Source organism: Podarcis pityusensis, assembly GCF_964106645.2.
Source record: "Podarcis pityusensis genome assembly, chromosome: 2".
Taxonomy (NCBI): Eukaryota; Metazoa; Chordata; class Lepidosauria; order Squamata; family Lacertidae; genus Podarcis; species Podarcis pityusensis.
In genome coordinates this window covers 81,240,242-81,255,295 of record NC_138029.1, presented here as the reverse complement: position 1 = coordinate 81,255,295, position 15,054 = coordinate 81,240,242, and the positions used below count along the sequence as shown (strand labels likewise).

The 15,054-nt window shown below is 42.6% G+C and overlaps 1 protein-coding gene across 2 annotated transcripts in view; it reads left to right on the top strand.

Moving 5' to 3' along the window:
- PHF2 (PHD finger protein 2) overlaps positions 1-15,054 on the top strand; it is a 121,199-nt gene that overhangs the window by 64,820 nt on the left and 41,325 nt on the right. For both annotated transcript variants that reach the window (XM_080996728.1, XM_080996729.1), the window contains exons 2-3: positions 3,477-3,562; positions 13,791-13,905. In XM_080996728.1, coding sequence (XP_080852854.1) covers positions 3,477-3,562; positions 13,791-13,905 — 201 coding nt within the window. The remainder of the gene's footprint in view (positions 1-3,476; positions 3,563-13,790; positions 13,906-15,054) is intronic.

Here is a 15,054-nt window from a genome sequence, read left to right as displayed (position 1 = left end):
AGGAACCTCCATTGCAATGTTTTTGGTGCTTGCTGAAAACATTTTTTGTTTAGGCTAGCTTGCCCAGACATGTTATTTTAATATATCTGTCTGTATAGAAGTCCATTTTACCTATCTTTTGATAAATGTTGTGTCTACTCGTTTTGAATGTTTGATTTCATTGGTATTCTTTTAAGGATATTTTATATTGTTTTATGCATGGCGTTTCCGTGCGCTGCTCTGGCTTCGCCAGAAGCGGCTTAGTCATGCTGGCCACATGACCCGGAAAAACTGTCTGCGGAAGCGGACAAATGTCAGCTCCCTTGGCCAGTAAAGCGAGATGAGCGCCGCAACCCCAGAGTCGTTCACTACTGGACTTAACTGTCAGGGGTACCTTTACGTATGTAAGGTTTGTGCTTATTAGGCAGTACTGTACAGAAATCTTGTTAAAATGAATATACACACACACTGCTTCTTGCTGCAGTCTGGATCAGTTCAGCTTAAATTGTGTCTATCCTATGCTGGCAAGGTTGTAGCCAAAGATGGTGTCTTCAAGCTGAGATGATTCAGGCAAAAGATAATTATGTTTGACTCAGTTGCTTATGAAAAAAAATTACTCCTTCGCATGACAATTCCTTGCCGCGCTGTCTTGATTATGCTACAGTTTTTTTAAAGAAATAAAAAATATATCTCTTGGGCCCTTGACTCCTTTCCAATCTAGTTTCTATTCCCTTCTCATGGGTTGTTCTCTCTTTGGATTACATTCCCACAGCTTGACTGCAGCCTACACTGCATTGCCCCATATTTTCTGTCATCTACCTTAATGTGTGTCCTGAGCATCTGTCATGTGAGAAATCTTCTTGGCAACCAAGAAATGCTGTGAGCTACATGTCCTCCTTCTCTGTGTAGCGGAGCTGGATTATGGCAGCAAAATAACTTGTACAAAACCAAAATACAAAATGGTTATCATCAGACAAAATCCATATTCTGCAGGCACATTGGTTAGTTCAGCACTGTTTTGGGCTGATTTCTAAGAGATCCAGGTTGTAACTACAGTGGTACCTCGGGTTACATATGCTTCAGGTTACATACGCTTCAGGTTACAGACTCCGCTAACCCAGAAATAGTACCTCGGGTTAAGAACTTTGCTTCAGGATGAGAACAGAAATCGTGTGGCGGTAGCGGGAGGCCCCATTAGCTAAAGTGGTGCTTCAGGTTGAGAACAGTTTCAGGTTAAGAACGGACCTCCGGAACGAATTAAGTACGTAACCAGAGGTACCACTGAATATTACAATTATGTCCAATTTCTGCACCCAGAACCACCAGCATAGCTGCATGTATTTACATACTTTGTACTGGTTGAAATCATATATATTCTTACTTTGCAGAGGGGCAGTTGGGAGTCATTGTGGTATGTGTGTGCCAAGGAGGGGTGTTGGTTATGTTAATGTTATTTATATTTACTTTGAATCATGGCCACATACCTGATAGCAGGGGTTGGCAAACTAAGGCCCGTGGGCCGGATCAGGCCCAATTGCCTTCAGGATCCGGCCCACAGACTGTCCGTGGATCAGCGTGGGGTTCTGTTCGTTCGGGCTGCGCCATTATTTTTTCTGCGCCATTCCATTCCCCCCTCCACACACAGCGCCGCCTCCTCCTCCCTCCCTCCTCCTGGCTTCTCCCCATCCTACCTAGAGGAGGAAGGGGGCTGGGCTGAGCTGGCTGAGTGCCATTTTAAGCAGCCCCTCTCCAGAGCCAGCCCTTTCGCGTTGCTCATCTTCCCGCTGCTGTTGCTGCTGCCATCCTGGTGCTCCTGTGGGCCAGAGGGTGGAGCGGATGAGCTTGCTCTGCCTACCCACGAGAAGCAGCAGTGGTGGTGGTGGTGGCGGCAGCCCCTGGGAAAGTAAGCACAGCGGCTGGGGTTGGGGAGTCGGGAGGAGGACTACTTGCCCCCCTTGCCTCTTCTTCCATCCCCCACCCCAGTGCTGCTTCTCTGGCCCACCACAAGGTCTGAGGGACAGTGGACTGGCCTGCGAGTAAAATATTTTGCCGGCCGACCCCTGCCTGATAGTCCTCCAGATGTTCTATAGACAACAACTGTCACCCTCCTCCAGCCAGTGTATTATCTGAAGCTGATGGATGTTGCAATCCAAACAGTCTGGAGGGCACTGGGCCAAGGAAGACCGCTTTAGAGTTTTAAGCATGTAGCAGGAAAAAAGGATTACACACCACCATATGTAAAATCAAGCTTTCCTTTGTGACCATACTTTCTACTTTAGAAAACCAAGATATATCATTAGAATTCTGTAGAAGCTTCCTGATTTTGCATTACTTTCCACAGCCAGGCCATAGATCACAATCCCAGTTTATTCCACATGTCCTTCATCCTGTTTATAATTCCTGTGGAGCAGAAAACTGCCTGTTTGTTTCTGGTCCTGGTTTCAACTTTTCAAGCCCAAAATGGGATATGACCCAATTAACCTCTCTCTGTACCAGCCTGCCCATGTCTTAAGATCTGCTGACGAGGCTCCTTTTAAAGTGCTTGTCAGCGAGGGAGGAAGCCCTGCTCTATCATGGTACCCTGGCTGTGGAACACCCTCTCTGCAGAAGTATGGCTGTCACCAACTTCATTAACTTTTCAATGCTAACTCAAAAAATTGTGACTGCTCTGGGCACTTTAGTTGCATAACATGGCCTACGGAATTAAAAGTTGTTTGGACTGCATTTAATAGATTTTATTTCATGGTTGTAGGACCATTTGGGTCTTCTTTGATACACCACCCTGATATCTAATGGATGAACAGGCAGCCCTGTTTAGGGAACTTTTTCAGTATTTGATGTTTTATTGTATTTTTAATATTTTTTTGGAAGCCATCCAAAGTGGCTGGGGAAACCCAGCCAGATGGGCGGGTTATACATACTAAATGATGATGATGATGATGATCTAAAAATCATTTAGCAAACCAAATTCCTACGATAAAACTGCATTTGTAAAGGGAAAGCAAAAGGAGAGGCTACAATCATTCTTGTCCAGTGGCTTCCATTTTGATATTTCATTCAAGTCTACTGTGTGAATTGCAGGTCCTTCTTGTCTGGTCGCTCTCAAATGAAAAACGTGTGTGACCTTGGCATTACTTTTAATAATTAACCCAGCTGCACCAAAGCAGCAGAGTGATGCTAAAGACAAAAAGAGTGTTGTCACATTGTGTTCTCCTGACCCAGGTCCAGATAACCAGTTACATAATCAGAGGCAATTGCTTGGGGAAGAGATAGAAACACAATGCCGTCCTGGTATGTCAGACAATGAATGGAAATGGCTCCAACTAGCATAGACCATGTCATCACATAATGGGTATTTCCAAGTCTTGATATATGGCCTAGGTAGGCTGAAACTTGGATATGAGGATTGATAAACCCTGAAATGTCTTATTGCTTTATCCATTTTTCACATTTGAGAAAAGACAGTACATAACTCTTTGTTCTTTTATGTCTTTTAGTTGTGTTGGTGTAGAAGAAGATGAGGCTCCAGATATTGATATCTACCACTGTCCAAATTGTGAGAAAACCCATGGAAAGTCTACTTGTAAGTATAGTCCCTTGACCAATAGAGTCCTTCTATTATATTATAAGTACTATTCTCTTACCCAAAATATTGTATGGCTTGTATCATTGTGCATGCAGAACAATTTCTGTGAGCATAATGAAGCTTCCTCTCCCCCTCCTCACCCCTGAGCACCCCCATATTTGTCCTGGAGGGTTGTGGGAACCCCCATAGCTGGTTCTGGCACATGGGTGAAGAAGAGGCAAGCAAAGCTCTGTGGTGCTTGCAAAAAACATTCTGCATGTGCGATAATTTAGTGGAATACAGTCTGATACAGAACGGGAATATACAGTCATACCTCAGGTTACAGATGCTTCAGGTTGCATTTTTTCGGGTTATGGACCGCCGAAACCCGGAAGTACTGGAACAGGTTACTTCCGGATTTCGGAGGTTGCGCATGCGCAGAAGCGCTAAATCACGCTTTGCGCATGTGCAGAAGCGCTGAATTGCAACCTGTGCGTGCGCAGACACACAGATGCGGGTTGTGAATGTGCATCCCACACGGATCACGTCCGCAACCCGAGCGTCCACTGTATAGGACTGAGCCCATATTTTCTGTTTATGATAAATACCTTTAAAAAGCAAGGACAACAAACTGATGTTGTTATTAAATATTTTTGCTTAAAACTTGAAACTTGAGTAAGCACGGATTCAAACAAACATGCAAATTCATTATCTGATGACTGAAATACCAAGTGATAACTTATATGGGTAAATGGACCCTCACAGACAGATCTTTCATAGTTCCTTACATTGCTTTAAAATAATTGATTTTCACCCATCCACCTCCCAGCCATCAAGAAAAATCTAGAAAAATCACAGGGGGAAAATTGAAATTCTTTAGCTCTTGGGAGTAAGCACTATTTAACTAAGCAGGGCTTAACTTCCAGGTAAATATGCATGGACTTACTTCTGAGTAAGGATAAGATTAGAAATATGACATTTTCTTGCTATGATACAGCAAGTTATGTTAAGGCAAACAGTCAAAAACATTTTAAGAAAGGGTTCAGCATATTTGCCTTTTTGGAGGTAGGTTTAAAAGGCTTGGCTCTTAGAGAAAAACACACACATCAGAAAAGGGTTGCATAAGTCAATTGTAAAGGGAATAATTTTCCAATTGAATAACTTATCTGGAAGAGAAGCAATGTGGCAGAAAATTCTCCTTGTCAGTAATGACCTCCTTTGTAAGAGATAAAATGTTAATTTTCCTTTTGGCGTCTTGGATGAAATTCTTCAATAACAACATAGCAATGTATATGATATTTAATTCCTCATAATTTAGGAGTGAAAGATAAAATGAATAAATGACTAAAAATGAATGGATAGATAAGACAGAAGTATATCAGCTGGAAGTGGGGAATTGAGATGCGAACATATATCAGATTATTTCAAGTTTTATTGGATGATTTTAACGTAGGACTTATGATTTTACCTAACAAGAGAACCTCAGTAAAACACTGAGTGAGGGGCAGGGGAAGGAATTTGCTACCTCAGGTTGCAATATGTTTGCCTGTCTAATATTAATATAGGTTGATGGTGCAGTTCCATTCTTTGCCACTCAAATATATGATTTATCTTCTACTGTCCTCGATGTATTTTGGGATCTGTAGAACACACCCCTTTACTTTGTCAGTTTATATAGGCCTCCTGTGTAAAAGGAAAGAGGAACCGCTAGTGCTCAGGATCAAAATTAAACAACTTTTCAAAGAAGACAACAAGTGTAATATTCCAGTTATTATGACAAGTGTGTTTTGGGGATAAATCTAGTATTGAATGCTTTAAGCACATTTTGGCTTCTTAAAACTCAACAAAATCTGGCCGTGACAATTTGCTGCACACAGTCGAATAGCTGCTGGGACTGTAGACAAAACAGGGCATTTTTTTATTAGGTATTTTGTGGTTTTATATCTTGATTTTATTCTGTGAACTGCCCTGAGACCTCCGGGTATAGGGCGGTTATATAAATTCAACAAATAATAATAATAATAATAATAATAATAATAATAATAATATAATAATTATACTGTAAAATCCGCACATGATTTTCATGTTAAAGTATGCTCTCAAAGGCTTTTAACAAAAGCAAGCATTCCATGGTGTGACACGACTGGATGTGGATGATTTCTTGATGTCAAAATAACAATTCCCAGAATAAGATTTGGGAAAATGATGAGTAGTTAAAGCAAATGGAGGCACTGCCCCACCCACCTGTCTGCCCTCAGCCAACCCACACCCCTCTTTCTTTCTTTCTTTCTTTCATTCATTTCATTTATAAACTGCCCTTCATCATAAGATCTCAGGGTGGTTCACAGAGTAAAATACAGGATAAAAACATGAAAAGAAGGAAAACAAACCAGAGGGTAGCACTGAATATCAGCTCCCTCCTCCTTAGTCTAAGTCAGTGTTTCTCAAACTTGGGTCCATAGCTGTAGGACTACAACTCCCATCATCGCTAGCTAGCTGTGAACCCCAAGTTTGAGAAACACAGCTCTAAGTGCTGATTTTGTAGAAGTAATCAGAGAAGAGGATGGGGGCAAAACTAGAATTCATTGGACCTGCCTGTTAAATTGACTTTGACTCTACATACTGTTGACCTCCCTGCCCTCTGCCCTACCAGTCCCAAAGGGCACAAACCAACACTGGAGAGATTCAAATAATGCTGGTACTAGTTGTATCTCTAGTTGGCATCCACCTGTCTTGGGAAACAATGGAATACCGGACCCTTGTGGGTGAAGTCAAACGGTTGGAAGGTTACAGTGCCTGCTGTGGCTGTAGAGACCGATGTGGGAGAGACATGTTTTGTTGCAGCTGGGGCAGATGAAGGCGGCCGGTTGTGCTGATGTAGATGTACCATGGTTTTTCTTCTCTCTGCCCTTCTCCCAGGGTCATTCATTCTCTGGTCCCTCCTATGGGTGCACGACCTGACTGACTGAAACCCAAACCATGCCTTAAACGTCAATATGCACAACAGGCAAACCATAATTTAGGGCTACTGATAGGAGTTGGATGATGTGGTGAGGTGGTGGTGGCACACACCTGACCTCTGGTTGGTGCAGTGTAAAAGAATCAGCAGGAGCACCAGATTCAATTTGCATTTGCATCATGTTGACCTCAGCACTGCCTCACCTGTCTTCCTCTTTCTCCATCATTGACTCTTTCTCCATCAGGTGAGCACCACTGTTCACCACACTGTCTGCTGCTTCTCTGCTTGTATTTTCTGTTTGCTCTGAACAGCAGCTGAAACTGTGTGTATGATTTCAGTTCAAAGTTAGTGATATTGTTACGAGGTGTACATCAGCCTGCATACCTGCCCACCATGTGCATAGATAGACCCAACGTATCCTATGGAGAGCAATGGAGTCAGGGCATGCGTTTGTTTAAAATGTGTGTATACCGGTATAGAATTTGTCACACCAGGAAGTAGAAAATAATTGGTTTATTCCATGGAAGTGAAAGACGTGAGTGCTACTTTAGACAGCAAGTTGTGAATATGTGGGCAGTGACTATGATTCACACAATATAATTAATGTTCCCTAACTGCCCCAAACCTAGAGAGTTGAGTGCAGCAGTTTGCCACCGACTCACACTAAAGAGAAAAAGAAAGTAAATTGGGGGCGGTTGGAATACCTGATCTTGGAGCAGATGAGGCACAAAGTCAGGGATTTGAGCTCTGTGCCTTCTGTGAGAGCAAAGTTTGTTTGTTTGTTTTACTGCTCTTTAGCCGAGGATTGCAGGACAGTTTGCATTATAAAAACACCAAAATGCACAACATAATAATGAATGAAACAATAACGCCTGCCGGCCCCCTCAGTTCTCCCCAAGAATCCTGTGTCAGCAAGGCAACAGAATTCCCTCACCCATTCCTTTGGTTCATGGTCCAATGAAGTGTAGGGATGGCCCTTGAGATTGTTGAGGAACAAAGAGGGGGAGCTGTGAGCTGACTATTGAAAAACTTTGGGTTTATAAGTATACCTTGGATCCAGCTAACTCAGAGAAGGGAAGAGGCTTGCTTAGTGCGTGAAGACCAAAACACCAAATCCTTCAAACTGTGTCTGTTCTTTCTGGTTTACTGTAGTGTTTCATAGCAGACAGATTTGAAGGGAAGAGAACACGACCTTATATTTTGGAAGACCATGTCTTTATCGCTACAGTTCCTGGATCATAAATCTACTCTTAAGAGAGACCTTCATTGTCTGTGTGAAGTCTGGTTCCTGCTGACAGGAGGCTGATAACTAGATCTTTTTGGCAAATGCAAGGATTAGTGCTCTGATTTTTTCTGCAGCTCACAGGATCAAGATGTTCGCTGTTCTTTCCAGGTCATGTGTGAGAGATAGGAACTGTACCAGGGTCACAGATAGTTTACAAGGGGATGCCTTTTATATCAAACTTAACGCCAGCTGCACTAATGCCATGATCCATAGAAATAAACTATATCCACCCACTTCAGGCTATGGTTTCAGATGTCATACCATAGTTAAGCTTCCTTAATCGTGCTTTGACATTGTGTCTAAACTGACCCATGTAGACAAAAGTCTATATATACTCACTAGGCACTAAGCCCCATTGAACACAGTGGGACCGCCTCAAAGTAAGTATTTACAGAAGTACGCTGTTAGTTATTTTCAGTGTGATCGCTCAGAAGTAAGTCTCCTTCTTTCAGTGGTGTTCTCCTTCATCTGATTTATTACTGCAAGACTTGCAAAGATAAGCACTCATTGTTATTATGAAAGTTGTAGGATATTTTTTTTTAAGAAAGGATGCCTGGTGCACACATTCCACGACAGATGCCTTCCAGATGTCAAACATAAAAATAACTTTCTCCTTGTACTTTCTACTTTACTATTGTAGCCTGCTGACTAGATTTTAGGAAATTGCTTCCTCTTGGACAATATTTACAGTAATTTTGATTTAATTGCATTTGTGCAGGCAATGCTGAAGAAATGGACATTTGTTAAAAACGTGTTTCTTGGGATAATTCAGTGGAAGACAAAAGGTTTCAGTAGAGTCGGACCAGGGCCTCAGTTTTGCTGCAGTTCCGGGGGGGGGGGGGAGGCGGGAACAACAACTGCCTTTTTATTATTAGTAGGAGCAAGTTTGTGAGGCCTTTGCTGGCAAAAGTTTTTCGAGGACTGGAATGCTTGTTAGAATTGGGGGCCAAATCAGGGATGGATCCATTTCAATAGGACCTTACATTAAACAGAGTAATATGAATCATGATAACTAGCAAGTGTGTAAGTGTAGGACATGCACGTTGAGATCATGCTATGCATGTCAGCATCTTGGCGTAGGCATTCACTACTTTAGACTTCTCATTTGCATATGGTGACCACTTATTCTCATGTTCTGTAAATTGGGAAGCTTTCACAACCTCACCCCATCCCATCCTATTCCTGCTATGGTGAATAAAGTGCCACTGCTTCCAGGAAAGCACTTCTGCCGATCTGTGACACCCACCTCCATGTGCCAATTTCCAGTATCTTTGTTTCTGCATCCCACTCATGCTAGAACTCCTCTTTTCATACAGGTAACTGTGTTTTCTGCAGTGGAACAAAATAGCTTGTGGGATCCAGCAGCATAGCTGGCATGGGAGTGAGCAACCACTCCCCACTGCTGCTCTCTGAAATTTGCCCTGTAGGTAGGAGCAGAACAACCAAAGCAACACTGTGCTTTCAACTCCCAACCTACAGGACTGGTGCAAGAGAGGATACCATAGTCCGTTGTATTAAAAGGCACTAAGACATCAGGAAAAATCAACAGGGTTACACTTCCCCTGTCTTTCTTCTGATACAGGTCATTGATCAGCGTGACTAATGCTCTTTTTTAGTGCTAAAACCAGCTCTGAAACCAGACTTACATGGAACAAGATAATCAGCTTCCTCCAGGCATCCGTAAAGTACCATATAGCTGGCCCCGTTTATGTATTGAGAATACCTGTAAAATACACTACTTCCATCAGTAGTTCCACAAGATGGTAATGCTATGATTACCACCTTCTTTAACGAAAGTGTGAACATTTTTAAAGTATTCCAATCCATAAATAAAGGAGTAGGAGGTTTTCGATGAATCTGCTGGGGAAACTGGATTTTGGAGCCTAGATCAGCCCTCCTGACAGAACATAGAACTGCCACAAGGGAGAACACTGCATTTGATGAACGTCATAATCACAGGTTATAGATGTGCGTTTAATCAGATTTTAATTAAGATGTCTCCTGCAAAAGTGACTGACTGAATTCTTAAAAGCAGCCCAGCAGGTTGCATACAAAGGTTCCTTTCCTCAGAAGAACTTCATTCTGCCATTGGGATACAGCCCAATGGATGGGAGATGGAGAATGTTTTGTTCTACAATATGTTCCAAGGTGGGTGCTTAAGTCCTGTTGTTTTCAGATACCGAGCATTGCTTGGTTCACTGAACCTATTTCAGGTGATCTTAAGTAGAGGTGAATCTCAAGTTGAGGCAGGTGTATTCAGGTCAAAGTGGGGCTCTTCCAAGGTGAACATAAGCAGGGGAAGGAGAGTTTTTAAAAAGTGATCTAAGTCAAAGAGACCATCTCCAAAATGATGGGGACGGGGGAAGGTAAACAACACCATATAAGGGAAATGCTAGGAATTGTGTGATCAATGAAGAGTGGTTCGTAAATGATTTTAATAAATGTCTGTGTCTTCTTTTTCTACCCATCCTTTCTAAGTGAAGTGCATTCATTTCTTTTATATGTATTTATATGTATTTCCTTTTATATGCATTTTGCTTTTACAGCTGTTTTATATCAGGTTTTAATTTATTTATTTTTTAAAGTAAGTTGCTTTGAGAGACTTCAGAACAAAACGTGTCAGAGAAATATAATTAATAATGAAGACATGATAGAGAGTAATATTGGAGAGGAAACAGCTTTTAGTATTTCATTGTACCAGCTGCATTAGTCTTTTGTAGTTACTTTTGTCAGTAATAGAAGCTGTTTGTTCATGTGTTGCAGTGCGCATTGAGTGTCATGCACATATAGTAGAGAGGAGGTTGACCTTTTTGGGGGAACATCTCCCCCTCAAAAACTAAGTCTTTGATTTTTTTTAAATTTTTACAGCATTTTTCTTTTTTAAAAAATTGCCCTAGTTGCCATACGTCCAGGTTTCCCCAGACATTTTGCCAATTCGGCAAAAATCCACCCGGACGCCATTTTGACAGTCTGATCTGGAAAACCTGGGCGTATGGCAGCCCTAAGCTAGTGGCTTTTTCCCAACTGCATATCCCTGATGCAATATCTTGGACATTTGGCTTCTATTTTTGGTGTTACCGTTCCAGGCTGTTCTTACTGATGGTGACTGAATTGTTTTCTTTGACATTATTGAAAAATTGACATTATAGGCAAAATAATTCTCCTTTCTATTGCACGCTTGGTCACTCTTTCACAGATTGCGCACGTGGATTCTCTAATATGCAGTCAAGCAGTGATTGATGGTGGATGGTAACATACAATCCTGAGCAGACTTCACCACCAAACAGGCATCAATTCACAGAATATGCTCTGCATATATTGCAAGTGCCTTGATTTTCAATATTTTTAAAAGCAAAAATGTGTGTATGCGTGTCTACATCACCACAGATACATCAGTTGGAATGCAGGCCGATCACATCCCTCTGTACTCAGTTAAAATTAGTACTGAATTCCACAGGCCTAAATTCAACAGATCTTTCTTCTCTCCACGGTCCCTCATGGCCCACACATTGCTGTGCCAAGGAGGATCTGCCCACATTACCACTCCAGGCCTCATGGCTTTGTGAAGATGAGTTGGACAGGCTGCAAACAGAGGTCTTGCCCCACTTTACACATTCAAAGCCTTGAAGGGACAGGTCTGAGGAAGCTTTCCCTTACCTTAAAAGATGCCACCGGGTGCTCATCAAATTTGTTGCTGCTTTCAGTATTGTCCTCTTTGAACCCATGCTGCACCTACCACCGTAGGCCTTGCTTGGCTGAAGGACGGATGTCTTGAGAGTGTAGGTTGGCAGGTGCAGTGTGGGTCCAAGGGGCCTCTCCCTCAGGCAAGCATAGCCTGGGTGAAGAAAACCTCACCAGCTGTTCTGCCAATCTGGGTCAGCAGGTTACAAAATCCTACACAGCCCCTTTAACTTGTGCATCGTGCAACCCATCCTGCGTCCCTGGAAGGCGGGTGGGTTGCTGAGCTGAGGAGCAGTGAGACCATTGGGAGGCAGAGGAGAGACTTTTCACTAACCCACCTTCTCCACTCCTTCACCCAGCACACCGATTTTGCACCCTGCATTTTCTCTTCCTTTTTCCAGGGGGTTGGGTACAAAGATGCTGCCCCAGCCATTCAGCAGAGCAGGGACCTCAGTGAATAGTGATGTTGTATAGAAGCCTTTGCTGGTCTGGTGCCCTCTAGATGTGCTGGCTTTGGTTATAGGAGTTAGAGTCGAAGGACATCTGGAGGGCACCGTGTTGGTGAAGACGGTTCTATAACCGACAGCCTATATACGCAGGGAGATCATGCAACAGAGTCCTTCTGGAACTGAGTTGCTTTTCCGGTTGAGATTTGCCAAGCCCTGCTATGGTTTCAGGAGTTTGGCCAAAGGCTGTTTGTTTAGGACAGCCTCCAGTTGAAAACCATGTATCCTCTCATTATGAATACATTACAGCTGCTTCCCTTTCTCTGTGTCTTCACACTTTTTTTGTTTTTTAAATTCACTGTTTCTGTTGGTTTTTTATTGGGGGGGCGGTTCAAGATTAGTATGTTTTCTTGGTTGATGGCTATATTTTGTGGATTTGGTTTTGCTGCATTTATATCTAATTGTAATTTGGGTTTATTTTTTGAAAGGGAGTGGGATACAAGTTATTAAAGAAGCAAAATAATACTTATTTTACTATCAGAAAGCTCTTTTTAAAAGCCTTAGAGAAATAGCTTGCCCTGAAAGGGGCCAAACCTTTGTCTCTCCCTCCATTTTCTTACCTTCTAAGCCCCCTCTGAAACCTAGATAGGGAAATCACTCATCTTTGTTTGGCAGAGTGTAATCCCCACTATGGCAAGCCCTCCGAGGGCCTTCCCTTCAGTGGAAATCACAAGTGGAGAATTATTTTCACACCAGTCTCCATGAAAAGATGCTCTGCTAGGGACTGAAGGTGCCCAGGGCCATGACTGCCCCTTTGTCCCAATCCCTTGCGGCAAGGTAAGCTGCGAGGAGTGTCCTGGATAGCTTAGTCTGTAGAGCACGAGACTCTTAATCTCAGGGTTGTGGGTTCGAGCCCCACATTGGGCAAAAGATTTCTGCATTGCAGGGGGTTGGACTGTATAACCCTTGTGGCCACTTCCAACTATGATTCTATGCCCTGGTTACAGAAAAGGCCGCAGGAAGAATAAATTCTAGGAAGCCTTGGAACAGGGGAAGGTACTATATGTGGCTCCCAGGATTGGAACAAGCATGGCCCTGCTTCCTTTACTTGTAGCATGCTTTAAGGAGGAATGTGCTTGACCCAATCCTGTTCTCAAGCATTTGATCTGGGACGCTTATCATTGCAGGGATCGGTCATTGAATCTATAGAGAACTCAAAGCTAGAAAACTGTGTTCCTGAATTCTACTGTCCATGGACAAGGGGTTTTGATATACAGTGGTACCTCGGGTTACATACGCTTCAGGTTACAGACTCCGCTAACCTAGAAATAGTACCTCGGGTTAAGAACTTTGCTTCAGGATGAGAACAGAAATCGTGCGGTGGCAGCGCGGTGGCAGCAGGAGGCCCCATTAGCTAAAGTGGTATCTTAGGTTAAGAACAGTTTCAGGTTAAGAACGGACCTCCAGAACGAATTAAGTACCTAACCCGAGGTACCACTGTATTTAAACTTGCAACCCCCACCCAGTCCCCATATCCTAAGATGGTACAGTCCAGGTCTGAATTCTGTCTGGAGTTTACACATGGAAGCTATAGCTCTGTGGTTATCTTTGTATTTTCTTCTGCTTCCCGTTACAAAATGAACAGAGTTCAATATGCGACATATAGTGCTAGGTGTTAATGTCTGGAGGCAAATGAGAAAACAATTGTTAGATTTCTCCTTGGAATAAAGTGCAGTCTCTTGCCCCCTTATGTCAAAGTCACTGTTGTGTCTTCAAAGAGATTATTGTCACGTTGTTTGTCTGAAGTCAATGAAAAATTTATTATTTTCTCCCTCCTCAGCTATACATAATCCTGTCAATGTCTGTCTCTTGCAGTGAAAAAGAAAAGAAATTGGCACAAACATGACACTGGTCAAACTACAGAAGTCAAACCTGTTCAGAATGGGAGTCAGGTATTCATCAAGGAACTTCGAAGTCGAACATTCCCCAGGTAGGTTGTTAAATGGTGCCAATGTTTGGGCTATTATCAGCAGACCATACTCTGGAAAAAAAATGTGCTTAGAAGGTGATTCTTTTCCCTCCAACATGTTTTCCTCTGTAGATTTATGTGGGCAATAATCCAAGTGACCTTGAGCTAATTGCTCTCTGCATGATATCTTGCAGAGACACATTGAAATCTACAAGCACTTCACCCAAATTTTCACCCTACTTGTTGAAGAATTCAAGACTGTGAAGTCTGCAACGTTTGCCTGATTTGTATCCACCATGCTTCATAATATCTGGAATTGATCCACAGCACTTAGTGGAAGCAGTATAGGCTGTGGGCAGAACAAAATGTGTAAAAAATGGGTTGCTTCCATACTAGAGGCTACTGTAATTCGGCAGTAAGCTTCAAGCAGATTTAAATTGCAGTTTGTCTTATTATTAAGATATTTTTTATGCTATCACCAATGGGACTATTATGGTGTCTCCACTTAATACCATACTAACTATGATTATCCAACAATGTCCAAGCCCAAACTTTTGCTTGCTTACAAGTAAGTTTTATTCAGTACAGGTATAGTGGTACCTTGGTTGTTGAACTTAATCCATTCCAGGAGTCCGTCCAACTCCTGGAACCATTTGAAAACCAAGGTGCAGCTTCCGATTGGCCACAAGAGCTTCCTGCACTCATTCGGAAGCCGCAGAAGCCCTGTTGGACGTTTGGTTTCCAAAGAACGTTTGAAAACCAGAACACTTACTTCCAGGTTTTTGGCATTCGGGAGCCAAAACGTTGAGAACTAGGCTGTTCGAAAACCAAGGTATGACAGCACAGGGCTTCCGTGGCTTCTGATTGGCTGCTGGAGTTTCCTGCAACCAATCAGAAGCCGCGCTTTGGTTTTAGAACATTTTGGAAGTTGAACAGACTTCCAGAATGGATTCCATTCGACTTCCAAGGTATGACTGTATAGGGAAGGCACACATGGCATTGGGAATGCAGTCCCTTCAGTGTGTGGAGGCCCCTTCACAAGGGTAACCCATGAAGGGGACAGAAGTATCTTAGAATCAATGTATGGCAAAACAGCTTTAAAATGGGGATATTAAATGATAGATTCCTCAGTGCAAACTCCTGATTTATACTCAGTATTGTTAGACAGAT